Below are 16441 nucleotides of genomic sequence, written 5' to 3' on the forward strand. Positions count from 1 at the left end.
AAGTTACACAAAATTTTCTCATTTAATTTTTCTTACTTTTTATTTTTCAATAATTGTTCATCATTTAAAACTGAATATCTGTCCTATTAATAACAAATTATACACAAATATCAGTTAAATTCTAATCTCTAATGAGGGTAAAGAGAACGAACCAATCAATAGTGACTACTGATTTTAACAAACACTTTTGCTATTTTAAAATATATTTTTCTTCTTTACAAATTCCTTCTAAAAGGGTAACCCTCTAAACCCTATTTAATTATATTAGTATGACTGAGACATAAAAGATGGAGGGTCTCTAGTTTAGACTAGATTGGACTCCAGGTTTCTATTCCTTAAAGCAGCTGGGGCCAAAAAAGCCTACATTTCATATAACTAGCTTCTTCCATGAAGAAGATGCCACATTCTGTCCTTCTAGAAAAAGTCCCTTTTTCTTGATTCATCCCGGATCAGGCTGCCATGTCCCATGTAATTGCTCTCCAAATTTCTCAGAGACATACTGAAGGTTTTGTATCTACTAGACATTTGAACTCACATGATCTTTTTTGAATTTTTGATACAGCATCTCTGTATCTTTTACATCATTTCTTCATCTCATAATAGAGTTTTATTTTAAAATGTCACTTGAATAGAGTCAACAGTCCACAAAATCAATACATCTTCATTATTGAAAAAAAATAGATTTGGTATATAAAGAGGTCTCAAAGAAATTTATCAGAATTAAAGGAAACAGTCATTTGCTGTAGTTTACATAGTTGTCTTTTAAAAATGCCAAACATATATGTTAAATACTGTGATTGATGTTAAATCCCCAAAATATGGTTACATGGAGAAGGAAATGGCAACCCACTCCAGTGTTCTTGCCTGGAGAATCCCAGGGACAGTGGAGCCTGGTGGGCTGCCGTCTATGGGGTCGTAGAGAGTCAGACACGACTGAAGTGACTTAGCAGCTTAGCAGCATGGTTACTTCGGTTTTATTTGGGAAGAATATAAATGTCTTTACATTTAGGTGGAAGATTCACATACAGAAGCCTTTAGGTGACACTTTGTTAATGAGCAGTAGCTTGTGCCTCCATCATTCTTACCTGTCTGTGCGTGGTCTGAGTGCACGGATGACTGGTCCATGGGCATCATGGGTTCCTACAATCATTTCCAAAGACACAGTAACTTAGTGGACTCTTTTTAAATATCAATACTTCCATAAATCCAGAAACAATATCATTTTGATGAGACACAGCATATTAAAATTTAAATTTGAAATGTAACTTAGTAAGGATTATACTACTATATACAATTTATTTTTAATTGTATTACATGAAACAATACAACATTCCTATGAATGAGGTAATGTTAGCCACATTTTACAGATTGCGGAAAAACCAAAATTAATTTCAGTCCCTTTTAAATCCTTCTGCATTTATGAACTCACACAAGTCATTCCATTGACTAAGAATACTCAAGAATATATCAGTAATCTGGATAAATTATTTTCACAATTTCTGGCTTTCTGCTGTTGTTAAGATTGGCTTTCAACCTCTCTAACCATAAATCCATTTGTAAACTTATATGAACTAGCTAAATAATGTTACTATCAATGAGCTACCAGTTAAAACCTACTTTCACAATGTCCAGAGTAGGTACTAAGAATAAATATGTTATAATCATTCTAAAACAGTGGTCCCCAACCTTTTTGGCACCAGGGACTGATTTTGTGGAATACAATTTTTTCACAGACCCAGCATGTGAGGGTTTTGGGATGATTCACACTCATTACATTTATTGTGCACTTTTTCTATTAATATTACATCAGCTCCACCTCAGATCATCAGGTATTAGATCAGGCATTAGGAGCCTGGGGACCCCTGTTTAAAAGACAACTTAGAAAGACAAATGCATCATTTCGTGCGCTCCTGGGTCCCCATGGATCGGCAACCAGTGAGCGGAGCGGAGGGGTGCGGACCACAGATCCAAGGCATGATGGTTACTAACAGACTTCCCACAGTACTTCTTCATTCCATGTGGACTCCTTCAAGGGCAGTGGAGCATCACAGCTTCCCTTGAACTTCTTCTGGAATATATAGGTGAACTATAAAGAAAGCTGAGTGCAGAAGAATGGATGCTTTTGAACTGTGGTGTTGGAGAAGACTCTTGAGAGTCCCTTGGACTGCAAGGAAATCCAACCAGTCCATCCTAAAGGAAATCAGTTCTGGGTGTTCATGGGAAGGACTGATGTTGAAGCTGAAACTCCAGTTTTTGGAGAGCTGACTCATTTGAAAAGACCCTGATGTTGGGAAAGACTTGAAGACAGGAGGAGAAGGGGATGACAGCGGATGAGATGGTTAGATGGCATCAGTGACTCAATGGACACGAGTTTGGGTAAACTCTGGGAGTTGGTGATGGACAGGGAGGCCTGGCGTGCTGTGGTTCAATGGGGTTCGCAAAGAGTCGGACACGACCAAGCAACTGAACTGAACTGAACTGAACAGAAAAACAAATGCTGTTCAAGGACACTGAAAGAACCCTGATGTTGAAAATCAGATCTTTATTGTGAGCAATGCTTAGAAATCCATGAGTTGACACACAGTATTACGCCTATCATCCTTGTAGTTCCCTCAGTGAAATATGTTGCGAAAAGCTCTTCCTTAGTGGTATAGATTCACGAAGAGGCTAAATAGCATGAATCCTTTACGTTGACAACTGTGAATTTAAATCTCCTGTGAATCCTATGTGACAACCACACATACCAACATGATTTATTAGTATTTTATCAATATTTTCAGTCCTACTGTATTTCAACTAAAAATGTCACTATACAATGGTACATGAAGTCAAGACATAAAATCAGGGCAAATACAAAATATTCCATCCTTTGAAAAAGGGAGCGAAAAAATAATGTGCTTTGCCTATTGCATTTTTATGTATTAGATCCTTAAGTATTTTATTCACCACACCCAACTGAATGGTTCACAAATGTTTCAGAGAGGAAAGGATTATTTCTCTTTAACAATGAGGAGTTCAACTGCTCTCAAAGTAAATACCAGACGGTAATCACCATGAAGGACAAAGTTGATTATTGATATTTATATTACTCATTCGTTAGCTTGCCAAAGGTTCTAGATCTGTTACCACATTTTTTTAAAATAATATTTTAATAATATTTAAAATAATATTTTAAAATAAAATAAAAAAAATGTGAAAGTGAAAGTGGCTCAGTCGTGCCTGACTCTTTGTGACCCCATGGACTATACAGTCCATGGCATTCTCTAGGCCAGAATACTGGAGTGGGTAGCCTGTCCCTTCTCCAGGGAATCTTCCCGACCCAGGAATGAAACCGGGGTCTCCTGCATTCAGAAAAATCATGTCCTTTGAATTTCCATTTTACTGTATAGGATCACGGCAATGTGATTACATAAAATTGTTTAGTTTCCTTTACGTTTCTCCTGTTTGATATAGATATCAGCCTTTGGTTCTATCACTAGCATTGCAAGTAAAAAGAAAAAAAATTAAAAAAAAAAAGACAAATGCAGATCTTTTTAAAAATGCTCATCTTTTAATCCAGTAATTCTACTTCTGCAGCCTTAAGGAAATAATAAGATTAATCTACCAGGAAGTTCACTATGATTTTCCTTATAGGAAAATGTAGAAAACAACTCAAATGGGGAACTGGTTAAATAAATTATGGTAAAGACACAAAAAAAAAATGAGCAAAAAAATGAAGAATATATAGGTATAGAAAGATGAACAAAATATATTGTTCAGCAAGAAAAATGGGTTAGAAAACAGTAAACACAAAGTCTTATTTTTGTTAAAAAGTGTGTAACAGAACAAGACATAAAAACATTATATGCTTTTTGATGGATAAACACACCACCTTCTATGAAGTAATCTCAAAACAACTCACAAAAAAAACAAAAATCATAATCTAATCAAACCTCTTCACATTCAACTGTTAACACACAGAAAATAAAGAGGACAGGAGACCATTTTAAACATAACTATGAAGAAGCAAGAGAAAGATTCTGAAACACTTTAAATGATAACACTATTTCTTCTACAATTAAATTGTAAGGGAAAGAGAGAGAGAGGGAAGAATCAGTAAATTTAAAAATATCTTAGATGTATCAATTAATTGTAAATATGAATTTAATTTAGATCCTGATTCCTAATGAAAATTATGAAAACAAAATTACAACATTTATGTGACAACCAAAATTTTGAACATCGGCTTGATGGATATTTGACAACTTCACTGCCCCCTCACAACCCCCTGGTGGATCCAGGCTGAAGAATCCAGTAGTCAAGTAAGTGCAGATGCAGGGCAAAAAGAGGAATTTGTTTCAAAATACTATAGCATGAAAAAAAAAACACACCAAAATACTATAGGATGAGTGCAGGCTAAATGGGTATGGGCAGAGATTGGTCGTGAGGTGGTAACTGTTGGAGCTGGATAACTGGTATATGAAAGTTCATTATACTGCTCCATCAGGTCTTATATATGTTTACAAATTTTTTAATATAGAAGGATTTTTAAATCTTTATGCATATAAATTTGCATAGCTCTGGAAGAATATGCACCAAATGACCATTACCTTTACATAGTAGATTTAATGGGGGATATTTATTTAATTTTTTTATTCATCTTTATTCTCTTTTTTCTATGATGAACACGTTTTAATTTCATATTTAAAATAGAAAGTGAAAAATAAAAATTTTAAGTGCAAAAGCTTCCCCATTATCTCACACTTCACATAGCAAACAGGAAGCCTCTGACTCTTCTCACCTGATTTATGCTTAGTACACATGCTACAATAATGGGAGCTTAGACTGAAGAGTAGCTAAAAGAAGAGAAATATAGCTTTTAAATGATTCTCCTTACATTTTTCTAATTTAGACCAAAGGATTTTCCAGCAGGTCAAACAAAGAAGTTAACCATATCCTATAAACAAATTTGTAGTAATCTATTTCCAAATTCACAATATGTTAAGTGGACTCCTAAAGTGTTCCTAGTCACATTCTGTAACAACACTGTTGAGCTTTGATTCCTTAACGTTCCCCTGTTTTAGTCTTCTGTTCTAGCAGAGTTATAAAAAATGCTCTATCAAAGAAAAATGAGACAATGGTGTCTTACCGGTGGCAACGAATGCCGCCCACATTCAATTGTGACAAGTTTGTGGCACTTCTTATGAACCAGGAGCTTGCAGTTGATACACTTATATCCTTGACGTCCAAGTCCCCAAATTCGGTCAGTGCAGATGGCACAGTGCGCACGCTGGAGAGATTAATTCAACAGTATTTTTTTTTAATTAACAAAAAACACATCATAAACTTTCCCAACAGTTTGCTCATAGAACAGTGAAATAAGTAGTTTTCTTCTCTAACTCAAATTCCTTCATCATACACAACTTAAAGCTATGATGGTCATGGGAAATAAACAGAAAATAGAGCTTGTTTTAAAGAGACAGTGAAATTTGTAACCATGACGTTTCCTAAGTCCATGGATTTTCAGTCTTTTTCTAATTAGGTTCAGAGTAATGAAAATAGGAAAAGTGAATTAAACTTGAAAAACACAGCAGAAAACCTGTGCAAGGACTCTCAAGCAAACATAAACCTTCCAGACTGTTCAGAGGTCAAACATGTCTTATGCAGCAACATCTAAAGCGACTTTTCACTTCAAAACTTTTAAAATATCTCTGCAACTGGGAATAAGAATTTGGGAACCTCAGGTGGTGGCTTCTGTTACATTAATGAACTGAGAACTCAGCACAGTTAGAATGGAAATGGAATCCATATATTTGTAGTTGTCAAGAGTAGGTAAAAACATGGACTTCTAGAGAAAGACTGCTTTCAAACCTTGGCTCTGTCACTTACTAGCCGGGTTATCTTGGGCAAGTTATTTGACTATTTTGCACCTCAGTTTCTTCATCTCTAAAATGGAAAATAGGGACTCCCCTGGTGGTCCAGTGGTTAAGACTCTGTGCTTCCACTGCAGGGGGCATGGGTTTGATCCCTAGCTGCAGAACTTAAGATCCCTTAAGCTGAGCAGAGCAGTACATGTCAAGCATTCAGAAGAGTGCATGGTACATAGTAAAAACTAGGTAAGTGTCTGCAATGATCATTTTCTAAAACAGAAAACTAAAGAAAAAAACCCAATAGTAAATTGTTTGCAAACTAAACTTGGCTTATTTTTTAGCTGTCTTGAATTATATTCTAAATATCCAGTTTTCTTACAGCTATGGTAATCATATAACTAATCATTCAATCTGGAACATTTTTAAGAGTCAAGAGATGCTATTAAAAAGTACTTCAAGATAGCAAATGTACCACACTGGGCAAACTGGGAATTACAGGTCACCCTACTGGTGACTCAGGCAGTAAAGAATCTGCCTGCAGTGCAGGAGCCTCAGATTCCTGGGTTGGGAAGATCCCCTGGAGAAGGGAATGGCAACCCACTCCAGTATTCTTGCCTGGAGAATTCCATGGACAGAGGAGCCTGGCGGGCTACAGTCCATGGAGTTGCAAAGAATCGGACGTGACTGAGCAACTAACTCTTTACTTACTCCTTTAGAAGGGAGTAACAGTAGAGAGGAAAAAAACAGATTTCTCAAATTATCAACATTCAGCAAACTAAGGTTTACCCTGTTGAAACGCTTGGCTTGAAAAGTGTGTCCATTTGCACAATAAAGCTTTCTCCAGCGGCGTGCACCTCGTCGGTAAATGGATTCTAAACAGAGATTAAAAGTTTTTAAAAAAGAGCAAGTGTGATTATAAGTCATTTTATAATAAAGTCTATGATTTTTTTTTATGATAGTCACTACAAAAAAAATATATTGATTAAAAACCTGAAAGTGAAAAAATAAAATAGATTCATCAAGAGATCAGATGAAAATAAAGTCCATGGAGTATAAATATTTGAAAAACTATTACTGCTTTTCTGTTATTTTTTCCCTTTTAATTTTGAAAAAATTGTAAGCCCACAGAGAAGTTGAAAGAATAGAACAATAAATGCCTTCATCTTTCAACTACATTTATCAATTACAATCACTTTGCCACATTTGCTTTCTTCTCTATTTACACCTATACTTTTTTTCTGAATCATTTAAAAATAAATTGCAGACATCGTAACAGTTCACCTTTAAATATCCAAGTATCCACGGCCTGAGATTAAAGACACTCCCCCTAATTCTATTTGACCACAATACCATTACGATGTCTTAGAAAGTTAACATCAATTCAATAACATCTAATATGCAGTTCATATGCAAATTTCCCATTTGCCTGAAAAGTATCTTTCAGTTTTCTTTTTCTCTCCGGGATCCAGTCAAGATTTAGGCATTGCCTTTCCTTACTATACCTTTTCTGTCTCTTTAATATATGCTAAACCAATCACTCTATCTCATTTACTGTTGTTTGTTTTTTATGATGTTGAAAAAGTTTAGGCAGCTGTTTTATCTTAAGTCCTACACTCTGGATTTGTCTGTTTCTTAACTAGACTCAAATCTAATATGGATTTGTAACACTGCCCAGATATTAAATACTTTTGGCAAAAATAACACATAGGCGATGTGTATTTCTTACTGCATCACATCAAGAAATATACAAATGTGAGATTGTTGACTCCTACAAGGTATTCAATTACTCTATTAAAGACAGTGATGGCTAGTTTTCTTCGTTTTAAAAGTATAGTACTGTATAACGAACATTTTGTAACCTCAAGAATATTCTCTTCCACAACAATCTTTCATTCAATGGCTTTTATATTTTTAAATACTCTAAATACTTTCCCTAAACAAACTAAGAGGTTCCATGAGATCAAATCAACTCTACCAGTGTAATTTTGGTTAAATCAATCACTATTACATATATTTCCTATTTAGTCATTCCACAGTAACAGAAATACTGTGGAGAGTCCATTAGCTTTCTAAACTCATTTTAAAGCAAATATAGCACTGGGTCTATTATTTAAAATTAATAAAGAATAAAACAGGTAAAATGCTCTGAAATAGAAATCCTGAGAAGCATAATGTGTGTGCTGTCCACCAGGCTCTTCGGTCTGTGGGACTTTCCAGGCAAGAATACTGGGTTGGGTATTCTTATTCCAGGCAGGAATACTGGATGGGTTGCCATATCCTCCTCCAGGGGATCTTCCCCACCCAGGGATTGAACCCGCACCTCCTGTGTCTCCTGTACTGGCAGGCAAATTCTTCACCTCTGAGCCACTAACATGTGTGTGTGTTAGTCATGCTTAGTCACGTCCGACTCTCTGGGACCCCAAGGACTGTAGCCTGCCAGGCTCCCTTGTCCGTGGAATTCTCCAGGCAAGAATACTGGAGTGGGTTGCCATTTCCTTCTCCAGTAGATCTTCCCAACCCAGGGATCAAACCTGGGCCTCCCACCATTCCAAGCAGATTCTTTAACATTTGAGCCACCACCAGGGAAACCCTAATACAGAACCTCAAATATGTATGCTTTTATTTTTAATTATTTATTTTGTTAGGAATAACCAAAGCAGAAAGTTTGTTACTATCTTAAACTAAGAGTATCTTATTTAAGAAACTTTCATGAACTATACAACTTGATATATCTCAGATTTAAACATGTTAATGTTGCCTAGGAATTAAAAGAGCCAGGATATCACCTTAACGGTTATCAATTTTCCTTCATGCTCTAGTTTAGTAATATTAATTATATCAAGGAGGAGTATATCAAAATCTCCACCAGCAAATTTTAAAGTGGCAATGTGAGCATGAAATATAATGAAAAGTTAGGAAATGACATTTTATCTGGGAAGTGTACTACAGACTCATAATAGATTTGCACATGGGGTTGTGCAAGCAAGACTTGCTACAATGACAAGACTTTCAAAACTCTCACCTGGACAAAGAGAGGACAGCTGCTTTTCCAACACCTCTGTGAAGGCAGCCCATGCCGGCTGTAACCCATCTGCCACCGGAAATCCAGTAAAATACTCCTAGCTGAACCCAAACCTAAATGTTTCGCTATTCCTTCAGAGCCCTACCTACTCCTTATATTTCCCCACCTTCCTATTAAGTTGTTACTGTTGTTCAGTCACTAAGTCGTGTGCGACTCTTTGCGACCCCATGGACTGTAGCCCACCAGGCTCCTCTGTCCATGGGGTTTTCCAGGAAAGAATACTGGAGTGGGTTGCCATTTCTTTCTCCAGTCTACAAAGTACACAGCCACAACTCTATATAGAAACACCTAGTTCTTTAATTTTTCCATTTTACCAAGTTGCATAAAGAGTTACAGAATTAAAAGTTTAGAGCTATTTCACTTAATAGAAAACAAAACATTTACCACTATTCCTTCTAAAGTCATGGATATGTGCAGAAACCACAAATAAAAATGGGTTCTTTAATATCTATAACCTATAAATTATACCATATATCAAAAGTAATAATGTGATAAAAATCACTGCAGATGGTGATTGCAGCCATGAAATTAAAAGACACTTATTCCTTGGAAGGAAAGTTATGACGAACCTAGACAGCATATTTAAAAGCAGAGACTTTACTTTGTCAACAAAGGTCCATCTATAGTCAAGGTTATGGTTTTTCCAGTGGTCATTGTATGGATGTGAGAGTTGGACTATAAAGAAAGCTGAGCGCCGAAAAATTGATGCTTTTGAACTGTGGTGTTGGAGAAGACTCTTGAGAGTCCCTTGGACTGCAAGGAGATCCGACCAGTCTATCCTAAGGGAAATTGGTCCTGGGTGTTCATTGGAAGGACTGATGTTGAAGCTGAAACTACAATATTTTGGCCATCTGATGCAAAGACCTGACTCATTTGAAAAGACCCTGATGTTGGGAAAGATTGAAGGCAGGAGGAGAAGGGGACAACAGAGGATGAGATGGTTGGATGGCATCAGTGACTCAATGGACATGAGTTTAGGTAAACTCCGGGAGTTGGTGATGAACAGGGAGGCCTGGCGTGCTGCGGTTCATGGGGTCCCAAAGAGTTGGACACAACTGAGTGACTGAACTGAACTGATACGTAAGTTTGCATTTTCAAATTCCATCAGACTGAAGAGTTGTCTGACTCTTTCAGCTCATCTCATTAATGTTAACCAGTTGATTAGATATTCAAAAGAAAGTCCCATAGCAGTCCCTAAGGATTCATGATAAAGTATTTAGAGGTAAAGTGCAATGTCAACTACTTACTCTAAAATGACACAGCAAAAAAATAAAAATAAGTGTTTGTTGTGTATAGACATGTATGTATATGTGTGCACAGATACAGAGATAAAGCAAACATAGAAAATGTTAATAACTGGTGAATCTAGGTAAAGGATATATGGGTATCTTTGTTTTCAATGTTTCTATGTTTTTTAAACTTCTCCTAAGGTTTGAAAATTTCCAAAATTAAAAAATAAGAAATGACTTATAATGAGCTTAATTTTCCTTTCAAATGCACAATAGACAATTATCAGTAAGTTGTAATCAAAAACTACCTGCTTTTTTTTTTAACTGCCTGATTTTGATCTAGCAAAAGTAGAGAATTTAGGCAGTGTGCTAATATATTCTCAATTAGACTTAAGAATGGAAAAGAAAAGAAATTAATTAAAAGTTCTAGTTCTGATTTCATTTCACTCGTGCCATTTTATCATAAATAACTCTACTCAAAGGTATGATGTAGATAAATACTTACTATCTTCCCCTGGACAGGGCATTCCAGGACGTTCTGGTACACAAGGGAATACTGAAAGACAACAAATTAAAATTAGTACAGCATGTTTAAAAACATACAAATTATACAGAATTTTAAATTAAAAAATCATATAAGTTGATCAAAATGTCAAGACCCTCTCATGACATAAGATATTTTAGTATATGGTCAGTATGATTTTTGGAAGGGATCCATTTTACCAAGGCTATAATGAAAGAAGCTCTTTTGAAAGCAACATCCATAAATAATGTATTAGAAGCTCAAATTACTCATTCCTGTCCGTGTTACATCACCAACTGACTTTTTTGTCATAGAGAAATCATTAACTATTTCCTTAAATCTTTATTGTAGTAACAAATCTTCTAGGATAAAGGATTAAAATTACAAGATGTATTCAAATATAAACATAAGCCACGATAGTTTTTAAAAGATGTATATACTAAACTTCATTGAAAACCATACCCAAATACAAAAACATAAGCTTTGTCTAAGGAACGGACACATTCATAAACATGCTAATTCAAAACATTGTTATAAAGAGAATATAATGAAATAGCACATTTATGAACATTTAGTCAACTCTTTGTGATGTACAAAAAGGACGTGGTTTAGAGCACAGAGTATGGGAAGCACAGTTCCTTAAACATTTTTAAAAGTTGAAATATAAGCTAACTTCTAAAAACAGATCTGTGATACAGCATAAAAAGCAACACTTAAACTGCTCAAGACTATGGGTCTATAATTTCTTTAAACATCCACTGTAGTTTTATTCTAGAAAGAGACGATCAAAGAATGACTTCTAAAGTTCTTCCAGGATCTCAATAAATTAGAGTGTAAAATCTTTGGGTGCCGGCAGCCGGCATATTGCATATTGAGTGCAGCACCTTCACAGCATAATCTTTCAGGATCTGGAATAGCTCAACAGGAATTCTATCACTGCCGGGAGCCAGCGTGAGGAACTCCTCCCGTGGCAAAGGTCATGAGGAAGGAGGCTCGGCATACGCAAAGGCGGGATAGAGCCTTAGGAGTTCCCCTAGAAATTCTCGAGCATCTACTCCCAAACCAGAGTTTGCCTACTTTCTGCTTTGTGCTCTCACCTACACCTCTGACTTTACGGGGGGCTGTCCCCCACTACCTCTCTCTGAAAAAAGAGTTAGCTTACAGCTCCAGTTAATAATTCCTGGGTGTGACAGTGTTTCAACCTACAAACTCCTTTGGAAATCCTCTAGCCTGCCTGAATAGGTTTTTCCGGCCACATGTGATTGTTTGGAGCCTCCCAACTGTGAGAGGCAGGAGATGTTCTAAACTGTCTAAACACAGATTCCTTTGAGTAGTTAAAAGATTGATTAGAAATTGTATTGGTGAAGGGTTTTTCACTTATTGGGCCAATGTTTGCTGCTAAGTCTCCATACTCCTTACCTACTGTGTCCTTGGCAGTGTACTGATTGATATAATGGGTGTATAGAAATGTAAGTAGTAGCCTCAATGCTTGTAACCTTGGACCCTTGAGTTAATTCTTTTCTTGATTGAACCCACCTCACCTTTGCCCTATAGGAATGCAACTTTGTCCAATGCTTTTTTGGAGGCTGGTGCCTGACTTTGGAATAATCACCTTTAGAGAAAAATAAGTTTCTTAAAATGTTAACAGGCCTCCGGGCCAGAAGATGATGTAATTCACCTGAACTTTTGCATATGATAAGTTTGAAAGCCTGGCTTCGATTAGGACCAGGAACTGCTGTCCTTGCATGACTCCACCCCTTCCCCCATTATCCTCTATGCATAACTTAAGGTATAAAAACTACTTTGGAAAATAAAGTGCGGGCCTTGTTCACCGAAACTTGGTCTCCCCATGTCGCTCTCTCTCTCAAATTCTGGCTGAGTCTCCATCTGGAGCGCGGAACCCGCCATGCTTGCTAATTATGCCTGGGCTTCTAAGATCCGACCGGGGAGGCCTCAGTGTCTCCTCTCCTTCGGGAGAACGGAAGTACGCCTGCGGCCTACATAAGCGGTGCAAACTTCTTGTCTTGAAGTTTTATTGGTCTCCCGCGTAAACCAAGCTACTCAGCCTCTTTTCTCCACTGAATTTTCCTACTGAGCTATCCTCATTCTATTACTCTTTATATCCTTAATTAACGTTTAATTAAGCAGTTGTTTCCTGATCCTCGCCTACGCCGTCTCTCCTTCAAATACCCTGGATCAGCCGGGGCTGGACCCTGGCATTTGGGAGTCACTATGTCAAATTCCTAAGGAAGACAAAAATCAAACTATTGTTTTTTAAGAAAACACACTGTAAAGGAAAGTACAAAGGAATGACAACAAGGTAATGAAATGAGTCATTACACTGAAGGGAGACGTGTGTTTGTTTCAAGTTTTAAAGAGTTCCCTAGGTTTGGTCTCCTAAGGCTCCCAAAAATGTTATATGAAATACTACTAATGTATTACAGTTATATTAATCATATTAAGTGGGTTCTACATGACATAAAAAATTTGAGGGGCAGGATGGCAGAATGAAAAGAACAGGTTTGGGATGAAAATATCTGGATACACAACCCAGGTCTACAGTGTACCAGTTACGTGATGGCTGAGTTTCAGCCTCTCTTTCTATACCCCTGCCCACCTCTGAGGCTTGTTGACCTTTAACACATTAAAGTTTATGATAACTACGTAAACAGTTTCACGGTTAACCCTTAAACGAAAGAACGAACTTTTAAGACATCTTACTTCTGGAAATCATTATTTGAATACATTACAAAACTGCAAGAAGATGACTTAGGTTCTGCTGGGCACTCGATTCTTAAATTGCATGCTAAAACTTTGCTGTGAAACACTGATATGATCACAGTTTAATATGCAGGAAGGCATACGCAAATAAGAAATATCCCAAGATTATAGGAAGAGTAAGAAATGACTACTCCTTACCATGAATCAACAGTTCAGAATCCTTGTTTAGCTCATAAAGCCTAAAGGCTTCTTCTAACTCCAACTGAGATGATACTGTACATGGGTCTCCTAAAAAATATAAAAAGGAAAAGTAAAGCTCATATTTTAAATCCTCTAAATGTGATTAGTAAATAATTTCTACTATATAAAAGCTTGAGGAGAAACAATTACATACACACAGAGAAATATTTAACAAGGACAACTGTTTAGATATTTATTTAGATAATTCTATTCTCTGAAGCAGGTAATGTAACTTCCATTCCTATTTCTACAAAATATTAAATAAGGCTCATAGATACAAACTTTATATATATATAACCATTTAATTCCTAACAATATTTATATTCAAAATATAGCAAATCGAATCTACCCTAATCACATTTTAGATTGTCACTGCAATATGATTAATGGCCAGGGATAATTTACTTGTTTCTTTAAAAGAGGAAGTGAAAATGATTTTATCGACACATGAGGTCTCTAATCATTTTGTCAAATTTATCGTTCACTTGAGAGCATTCTCAAGAGGCTCACAGACAGGAAGAACAACTACTAAAATACTCTGGACTATAGAGTATTCCTGCTTGATTGCTTTTAAATGTCAGTTCAGTTCAGTCACTCAGTTGTGTCCGACTCTTTGTGATCCCATGGACTGCAGCACGCCAGGCTTCCCTGTCCTTCACCAATTCCTGGAGCTTGCTCAAACTCATGTCCATTGAGTTGATGATGCCATCCAACCATCTCATCCTCTGTCATCCCCTTCTCCTCCTGCCTTCAATCTTTTCCAGCATTGGTTTTTTCCAATGAGTCAGTTCTTCACATAAGGTGGCCAAATTATTGGCGTTTCAGCTTCAGCATTAGTCCTTCCAGTGAATATTCAGGACTGATATCCTTCAGAATTGACTGGTTTCATCTCCTTGAGGTCCAAGGGACTCTCAAGAGTCCTCTCCAACATCACAGTTCAAAAGCATCAATTCTTCTGCGCTCAGCTTTCTTTATAGTCCAACTCTCACATCCATACATGACTACTGGAAAAACCACAGGTTTGACTAGACAGACCTTTGTCAGCAAAGTAATGTCTCTGCTTTTTAATATACTGTCTAGGTTTGTCATAGCTTTCCTTCCAAGGAGCAAGCGTCTTTTAATTCCATGGCTGCAGTCACCATCTGCAGTAATTTTGGAGACCAGAAAAAACAGTCTGTCACTGTTTCCATTGTTTCCCCATCTATTTGCCACAAAGTGATGGGACTGGATGCCATGATCTTTGTTTTTTGAATGTTGAGTTTTAAGCAAGTTTTTTCACTGGTGTTATCAATCACCTAGAGCCAGACATCCCAGAATGTGAAGTCAGGTGGGCCTTAGGGAGCATCACCACAAACAAAGCTAGTGGAGGTGATGGAATTCCAGCTGAGCTATTTCAAATCCTAAAAGATAATGCTGTTAAAAGTGCTGCACTCAATATGCCAGCAAATTTGGAAAACTCAGCAGTGGCCACGGGACTGGAAAAAATCAGTTTTCATTCCAATCCCAAAGAAAGGCAATGCCATTGAATGTTCAAACTACCACACGATTGCACTCATCTCACACGCTAGCAGAATAACGCTGAAAATTCTGCCAGCGAGGCTTCAATAGTACGTGAACCATGAACTTCCAGATGTTCAAGCTGGATTTAGAAAAGGCAGAGGAACCAGAGATCAGATCACCAACATCTGTTGAATCATCAAAAAAGCAAGAGAGTTCCAGAAAAACATCTACTTCTGCTTTATTGACTACGCCAAAGCCTTTGACTGCGTGGGTCACAGCAAACTGTGGAAAATTCTTAAAGAGATGGGAATACAAGACCACCTTACCTGCCTCCTGAGGAATCTGTACGCAGGTCAAGAAGCAACAGTTAGAACCGGACATGGAACAACGGTCTGGTTCCAGATTGGGAAAGGAGTACGTCAAGGCTGTATATGGTCACTCTGCTTATTTAACTTATATGCAGAGTACATCATGCATAATGCTGTATCATCATGCACAATGAATTACAAGACTGGAATCAAGATTGCTGGGAGTAATATCAATAGCCTCAGATATGCAAATGACACCACCCTTATGGCAGAAAGGGAAGAGGAACTAAAGAGCCTCTTAATAAAAGTGAAAGAGGAGAATGAAAAAGCTGGCTTTTAAATATAAATGCACAGTTTAGTAAACTTACACACAGAGAGGGGAAGAAAGAAACAGCTCCCTTAGTCAACCGCCAATGAACTGAATCATCCCCCTGCATCACGGCATTCCTCAATGAAAAAGTCATTTTGAATATAGGTGGCGCCTGACCTGGGTCCTGCATGCTGCCATTCTTTTGCTCATTCCTGTGGTTACACCAAGAGATGCCATCAACCCAGTCCAAACCTCAGTCACTCACAGCAGGGACTGGTCTACTACTTGAGAGAGAAAAATGAAGTGATCTCCTTCCCTTCTGACTCAAAGAAACGAGTGTCCCTGTTCTTTTCTCCAACTTGGCCACTGAATCCCTCCTTCCTTTTATCTTTTCTAGGAGTTATTCCACTAGTCCTCCCCAGTCTCACTGTTATTTTTTCTTTCCTTCCACTAGCTCTTCTCAGGCAAAGGCAGGTTTGAGTCTCCTTCTCAAAAATTTCTCTCCCGCCCAGGCTGCCATTCATTCTGCAGCCACAATGTAGTCTCAAGAGAAAACTGCAAACTGAGCTGGAAGCAGTGCGTGAAAAGCAGCAGAAGGGGGGCAGGGTCTTTGAATTTTGACTTCATACTTTTATATTTTTTAAATTATAGGTTTATAATCTTTTAGATTTACTAGTAA

The 16441-nt window shown here is 37.2% G+C and overlaps 1 protein-coding gene across 3 annotated transcripts in view; it reads right to left on the bottom strand.

Annotated features, from left to right (window-relative positions):
* Positions 1-16441, bottom strand: part of PRKCI (protein kinase C iota) — a 71270-nt gene that overhangs the window by 24340 nt on the left and 30489 nt on the right. For all 3 annotated transcript variants that reach the window (XM_055569094.1, XM_055569092.1, XM_055569095.1), the window contains 5 exons: positions 13603-13692; positions 10666-10716; positions 6636-6721; positions 5129-5269; positions 1086-1140 (listed from right to left, as the gene is read on the bottom strand). In XM_055569094.1, coding sequence (XP_055425069.1) covers positions 1086-1140; positions 5129-5269; positions 6636-6721; positions 10666-10716; positions 13603-13692 — 423 coding nt within the window. The remainder of the gene's footprint in view (positions 1-1085; positions 1141-5128; positions 5270-6635; positions 6722-10665; positions 10717-13602; positions 13693-16441) is intronic.

Source organism: Bubalus kerabau, chromosome 2, assembly GCF_029407905.1.
Source record: "Bubalus kerabau isolate K-KA32 ecotype Philippines breed swamp buffalo chromosome 2, PCC_UOA_SB_1v2, whole genome shotgun sequence".
Lineage (NCBI taxonomy): Eukaryota > Metazoa > Chordata > Mammalia > Artiodactyla > Bovidae > Bubalus > Bubalus kerabau.